General features: G+C 47.2%; 1 protein-coding gene across 1 annotated transcript; it reads left to right on the top strand.

Moving 5' to 3' along the window:
* Positions 1-6,158: 6,158 nt before the first annotated feature.
* On the top strand, positions 6,159-6,863 carry LOC121589653 (cuticle protein 16.5-like). The gene is made up of 2 exons (XM_041908732.1): positions 6,159-6,234; positions 6,318-6,863. Exons 1-2 carry the CDS (start codon positions 6,223-6,225, stop codon positions 6,687-6,689), a joined length of 384 nt encoding a protein of 127 aa, XP_041764666.1. The 5' UTR covers positions 6,159-6,222; the 3' UTR covers positions 6,690-6,863.
* Positions 6,864-7,170: the final 307 nt, after the last annotated feature.

Genomic DNA, 7,170 nt, shown 5'->3' on the forward strand with positions numbered 1-7,170 from the left:
TTCGGTTTTTTTTTGTCCATTTATTATATTATGCGTCTTTTGATTATCATCCAAACATTGCTGAATTCATTTCGCCCTCTAAATGACATACCTTACCAGCACATCGTGACCTTTTCCATCGGTCGTGCCTTTTACTGCTTTTCTTTCTATTGTCAAACTCCGAAAAGCTCTTCCAGGGCGACGTTGATGAGCATATTTGCTGTGTCCTTTTTTTTTTTTTTGCAGTGCCATTTTCTTATTGATTATGTAGTTCTGTGTCTGAAACACAGCCCTCCTACACGAAACCTTCCCACCTCCGGCTCATGACTACATGAGCACAGCATCGGCCAAGAAAACTGCGTCTGGCGTCCGGTCGACAAAAATTAATTATCAGCCCCTGTTTAATACCGCTTTCGGGTGATTTCGGTGACATAAACCATTTGTGTGAAGCCGTAATCGCATACTAACACACACACACACACACACACACACACACACACACACACACACACACACACACACACACACAAACTCATACACTTCAAAGACGCTTGAATTTCCCCCGAGAGACAAATCTCCACCTAAAGCCACCAGTAAGCGCCTGGCTGGTAAATCCTCGGAATGGGGACAACAATCAAAACAAGAGGCCCTAGGACACGGTACATTTACTGCTCCGAGTCCGGATGGTCCGGGCTGGTCGTACGACCGGAGAGTTTACTGCACAGCTTCACGCCTAATTAAAATATGTAAAACTGAATTCGAATGCTGACTCCGCCCCAACGAAGGTGCAGCGTTTGCAACAGCGAGCCGCGCACCGACCTGTTCATCTTCCTGTGTGCAATTATGGTGTACCATTTCGCAACAAAGGCAAGGTCGTTTCAGCTAATTCAGCAGAATTTTTAAACCTCCTTCCGTACACAGCCGGTCCACGGCCGGGCTTGAACAGCTGGCACTAAGCCAGCCTGCCACGTAGGGCTGGAACGAGCAGGTCGCACAGCGGTTGAACCGGTTGGCACAGCGGCTCTTTGGCTCTATGGCCAAGGTTGATTCGGCCGCGGAGCCTGTGCTGCCCATAATGAGCTGCCCAAAATGTCCCCATTTCCTGCATCACCTCACTCCCATACCTTCCCATACCCGCGACGTTGCCACTCGTCACTGCGCGGTCCCCAGAGCCTGCGAGAGGATGGTTGTAATTAATTTTAATGAGCTTCAAACCTAATCTGAACCGTGCTGTGTGTAGTGCCGTAGATTAATTGCCACCACCGTGGCGTAAAGTGGTCCGCGCGAAAGAACTAAAGGGCCAGCGGTCGTACTTATTCGGCGCTTTCGGTTTGGGAGGGGGGGGGGGTTCAGAGTGGTTCAAACCCCATTCCTTCCCATTGGTTCGATGCCAGTCCATTGGAGGATTGAAGGTGCACCGTGCCGCGACTACCGAAGAAAGACAACATTGTAAGGGGACCGTTTCGCCAGGGACGCTTTCCGCAGCTGGGGAAATTGATGTTGGTGAGCTTTTTTTCTCCTACCAGCAATACCCTATAGATCCTGCTGTAGGGTGATAACGGAAGTACTAATTATTCATCATTTGTGAACGCGAAATTTTAATCTAAATTGCTATGTACTTTCAAACTGCGCATTATTATGATTTTGAAGATAAAGTAATACACTCATTCACACAGATTGACGATAGACACATGAAAAAGTTACTTCTGTTTTCGCTTAAACCTCCACTCGTGCTGTGCATTACTTCAAGACGTTTGGCCAAGGGGGGGGGGGTGGAGAAACTTGGCCAAAACTCCAGATCGAAAAACTCTACCGTCTGCTCGAACAGAGTCACGAGCGAAATGGAAAACTGACTGAAACACCATACACGCTTATCCATCAAACACGTACATCATACCGATCCAGTTAATAATAAATTCCCCGTGCTCTGCACGAGCAAAGCAAACAGGATTATCTATGAATGCCACTTCCCGAAACATTCGCCTCATAGTTACGCAGTAGTTCGAGTGAATACATGTATGGTGATTGAAGCCATGGGTTACTAAGCACCACCAGCAGCTGTATCAGAGCAGCAGTAGAGATCGTACACCAGAGCCGGAGTACATTTTGCCCGAAAAGTATCCTGCAAAAAATGTACACTGGAAAACTTAAACAAACCCTCGCAAGCTATCAGGCACAGATATTCCACTTTTCACCGGGTTTCCAAATTTATCTTGCGAATAAAATAGTATACTTCCTTTGCTAGCTGTCTTTTGTCTTGGAAAGCTGGGAAAAGCCCACACACGCCTTCCAACAAGGGGAAGACTTAAATCGCAATATTGCACTGAATTCGTGTTTTGGTTGACTTGAACACAAAGCCAATGAAACGGGATAATTGTAATTCTTGTGCAAATTTAGCGCATCAGTTGTGTCGGGGTATTTTTCTTAGGCTGCTGCTTCCTGATAAGTTAGGCAGTTTTGGCGATGTTTTTTTTTTTTTGGTTTTGTTTCTGGCTAATCTAACTTTAATGCCTACAATGGGCTACATGATACATTGGAATACAGATAACGAGGGACGTGTAGCTATAAGTTAAAGGGATTTTTAGCTGGAAACATGGTAATGGACAAAGTTTTCCTTGTTTGGCGTCCAATTTACAAGTAACTTGTTGCATACAATCAAGCTCCGATAGGGCTGTAGGCCAACCGTTGATTGGGCTTTTTGTCACTGTCTGAGTAGTTACCCATTGAACGGTTTAGTCAGTATCGGGCATGTAATGGACAACACTCATTCCAAGTCTAGAACACAAGAAGATCATTAGCAGATAAGCTTGCAGGAATGTTCCGATAACTATCAGATTTAGTGACTCTTTTGACTGGAATGCCCTGTGTTAACCTGAATTTCTTGCTGTGATGCTCTTTGTTATTTATTTTGTGCTGATGTTACATTGTGCCGTGATGCTTTATGTTATTTAATGGCACCCTAGACAACTTAGATAGTTTATAAGATCAGTGATAAGGCCAATGATGGCCAATCACTTAACAAATACAAATAAAGAAATAAACAAATAACCAGTTTACCGTATAAAGCGATTTTGCAAACATGAAAAAGTACAAAAAAAGGAAAAAAAGTCATAGAATGAATAAATAAAATGAATAATTTATACAACAAGCAAAGAAGTGCACGAACACTCAAAAACACATTAAAAAAAACACTCAAAAATGTTTCGATGGAGGTAAGGATGAGACATAAATGGTTGATTTAAATACATAGCTTGAATTAAACCAAAATAAAAACAACGAACCAAAAAACAAAGATAATTAAACAGATACACCTGAAGCGCACCAAACAAATTACGCCACCTTTGCTAATATCATTCATTAGTATGCCCGAGAGCCTTTCCGTTCGCAAAGCGTCTCCCATTGTGTGTCAATCCATCCACACATGTCGCACCGTCCCGTTTGGGACAAATACATTATGCTACCAGCACGCTTAATTTTATGCTCCGTTTCGTACGCAAACCCTTTTTTCCGAGCTAATGCATACCAGCCCGTAACCACGTGTTCGCTTCGCACGTGCACATTTTGGGATGAAAATAAAAGCTTACACGCACCAAGAGAGAGAGAGAGAAAGAGAGAAGGAGAGAGGCATCGACTGCGATATGACACCTGCCAAACCGATGTCCACGGGAGGATTTGGCAAGTCTGGCAAGATGGGTATGGGTGCAAATAAATGAATCAATGAGGCAAGCATGTTTTCCCTGAGACGCTACTGGCCATTACCGCGTCATCAATCCTTATAAATCTGCCCGGGTGATGAGAAAACTTACCACGGCGTAATGCCTATCGATCATTTGTCAGCGTTGAGGTTGACAGTTTCGATTGGGCCGACCAGCCGACCCCGTGCAAATACCCGTTTGCTGTAGAGGAACTCAACCGGATGCTAAGGTTATTCAAGCTCGATGAAGTTTGTGGTATTTTTCTGTTAAATTGTTAAAATCCAGTCCACTATTCAAACAATAATTAAAGCTATCGGAAAGTTCGAGAAAACGATGTTGAACCTAATCTAACCTAGGTAGGGCAATGGTTCTGGATAAAACTATTCCAAATATTTGCTCCACTTTTCCCCCATTCCCCCAGGAGTTTGAAGTCCTCACCACCAAACGGGTTTGCAACTGTTGCCCAGCAAGCAATACTTCGAACAGGAGGACGTGCCGCTTATGAACATTCTAGGAAATTCAAATAACATTCCCACGTTCGCACAAAGCGAGTGTGAGTGAAGTAAATATTACCGAATGTTTGTTGCTCCGGTTGTTTGGGGCGAACCAGAACTGGGACGCTGGCGGTCCGACAACCGGCACCGAGCAGCGTGCTCTCGGGCCATACTTTCAAGCACGTCCGTGGCGCATTGAATGGACACTCCCGCACAGCTCCAGCGGTTGGGTGTGTATAACGTGTACTTTTCATCGCTTCCTGCTGACAGAAACTTTCCTTACTGTCCGGTGTGTGCGGGAAGATGTACCACCACCACCACCACCACCACCGTCTTCCGGGGCAGCGAAGTCAAAAGACGTTTAAACTTTGTACGTCGTAATGTGGGCAGACACGCCCGCCAACATTGACCGTGAACTAGTGAAGAAAATTAAGTTTTATTTCAATGCTGTTTACAAACTTCCCTTTATAAATCGCTTTCTGGTACACTCCCTGAGGGACAGTTGCTAACTTTTGCACAATATGCTGGTGAACATTCGGCTGCGTTAGGTTCCTCCTTTTTTTGTTATTGCTGAGTATCACCCGAACAGACAATGAAGCGGTGTAAGCGCACTTGGTTCTTGCCGTACCAAGGCACGAACCGGTGGCGTTTTCCCTATGCGCATGTACGCGTATGCGTCTCGAATCGACAATGTTGCTTGAGATTGAGTATGCCGGTTGCTACATGCTGACTGCTTGCCCGGTTGCCTGCTGACGAAGGCCATTTCACAGACCAGAACAAAAAACTACAGCACGGGCACATGGTGGACGAGGTGGACGTGAAGAGAAAGGGGAAGGATTCGCGTCAATTTCGTCTTATTTTTTTTTTTGTTCTTGTTGTTATTGCTTTGCACACGATCAAACGCCAATAATACCGATCTAGCCAATAGCCTAACGATTGCACACTGTCGGATTCTGTTCAGCGATATAGACCGAGTGTGTCGTTTCAGCTTTCCGACTGATTGCCTTTTGCTCACACGCGGATCGTAGCGGCACGGAGGCTGTCTCTGCTGCACCTCCGCGCTCGCATTCCAACAGCGCGATGCCGCGCATCTGCGGGCCATCCTTGCGTGGCCTTTGCCGTGTGTTGCTGTTGCGGACGCCGTACTGCGCCGCTGCCTTTGGTCTTTGGTCGGGGAGGTCGGGGTCGTATGTTGCAAGATGTTACCACGAGCTTACATCGTCCGGGCCCGGTACCCAAGCAGCGAACAGCAAACACTGGAAACTGGTGCATCAGAATGTACACACCGTTGCCCAGCACCCGTCACCGTCCACCCAACCCAATGTCTTTGTAGTATGTAGGCATCATGATTTATTTGCTGCTTGCCACATTAAAGCAAACGGCATCGTTACCCACCATCGATCCCCTTTCGATTCGAGCTGTCATCGACGAAGATCATGCACTTTGTGGCGGTGGCCAATTTCCCTTTCAGTGGCCGCACTGCCGGTTGCCACTGGGTAATGGGGTTAGGCATGCGGTCGCACGACAACGGCACAGTTGCAACTTGTAAGGCCAGCGGACGACAGTGCAGAAAGACAGAGAGAGAGAGAGAGAAGGAGAGCGAAATAAAAAGCGTAACATTCCACATTTGGACATTCCACAATGTAAGGGAGCCCGGTTTGTGTACGTGTGTGTGTGTGTGTGTGTGTGTGTGTGTGTGTGTGTGTGTGTGTGTGTGTGTGTGTGTGTGTGTGTGTGTGTGTGTGTGTGTGTGTGTGTGTGTGTGGTGTGTGTGTGTGTGTGTGTGTGTGTGTGTGTGTGTGTGTGTGTGTGTGTGTGTGTGTGTGTGTGTGTGTGTGTGTGTGTGTGTGTGTGTTTCTACCGCCGTGTTGTCGTTGATCTTCGCTTCCATCGTGTGAGAAGCGTAGGGCTTCCCTTTACGGAGACTCGGACGCGAACCAACGCCGATCTATAAAAGCTCGCCGTGATGGAGTGTTTCAATTGAGTTCGTTTGCACCATTCTAGCCATAGCTTCGTACTTGTTTGCTTTATTGCAGCCAATTCTGCCAACCAACATGAAGATTCTGGTAAGAGCCATTCCGAAACCCGAAACTATCCTTCGTACTCAACTTCCAGCCTGTTCTGTGCGAATGGTTTCCCTTTCCGGTAGCTTCTCCTGGGACTGATCGCCGCCGTGCGGGCCGCTCCGGGCTACTACGGCGATCACGGGCTGTCGTACGTGGCGGCCGCTCCGGCACCGTACGTGAAGTACGCCGCGCCGGCCGTATCGGTCGTCCATGCCGCTCCGGCCCCCGTGCTGAAGTATGCCGTGGCGCCGGCCCCGATCGTGAAGGCGGTTGCACCGGCGGCCACCAGCTACGCCACCATCCATCAGGTGCACGCGCCGGTCGTGCATGCGGCACCGGTGGTTAAGTATGCCGCACCGGCCCCGGTCGTGTCGTACGTCCACTCGGCACCGGCGGTCGTCGCTCATGCGCCCGCCCCGCTGCTCAAGTACGCGCCCGCCTACCACGGATGGTAAGGAAGCACCAATGAAGGACCGTCCACCGTTTGGTGGCAAGGAACGTTCTCCCGATCATCTCTACGCCATCTGTTTTGCAAGCCCAGCTTCTGCAAGCATCTCTGAAAGCCATAATGAAGTTTTGTTGTGTGTTGCGTTATTTATTACCTTGTTTGTTTTTTTTTTTTTTTGTTGAGAATAAACAATCACAGCAAACGGTAGCTCTGTGTTTTCTCATCTTGTGTATAGAAAAGTGTTGTGCTTTATGCATCTTTGAATGAATCTCAAGGGATCAGGAAAAGAAGATTTATGAAGCCCCAGAGGTGCATCTAAAGAGTTAACATTTGCACTATCCTTTATATGAGTCGCTATGAACTTCGAATGAGACAGACCCTCGCACATGACAAGCACCGCTCAGCTATGACGAGATACGTAAAAGCGTATGCGAATTTATATTTAATACACTCACACTTACAATGAAACAAGCCAACAATTACAGTGC

This window comes from Anopheles merus, chromosome 2R (genome assembly GCF_017562075.2).
Source record: "Anopheles merus strain MAF chromosome 2R, AmerM5.1, whole genome shotgun sequence".
Classification (NCBI taxonomy): Eukaryota; Metazoa; Arthropoda; class Insecta; order Diptera; family Culicidae; genus Anopheles; species Anopheles merus.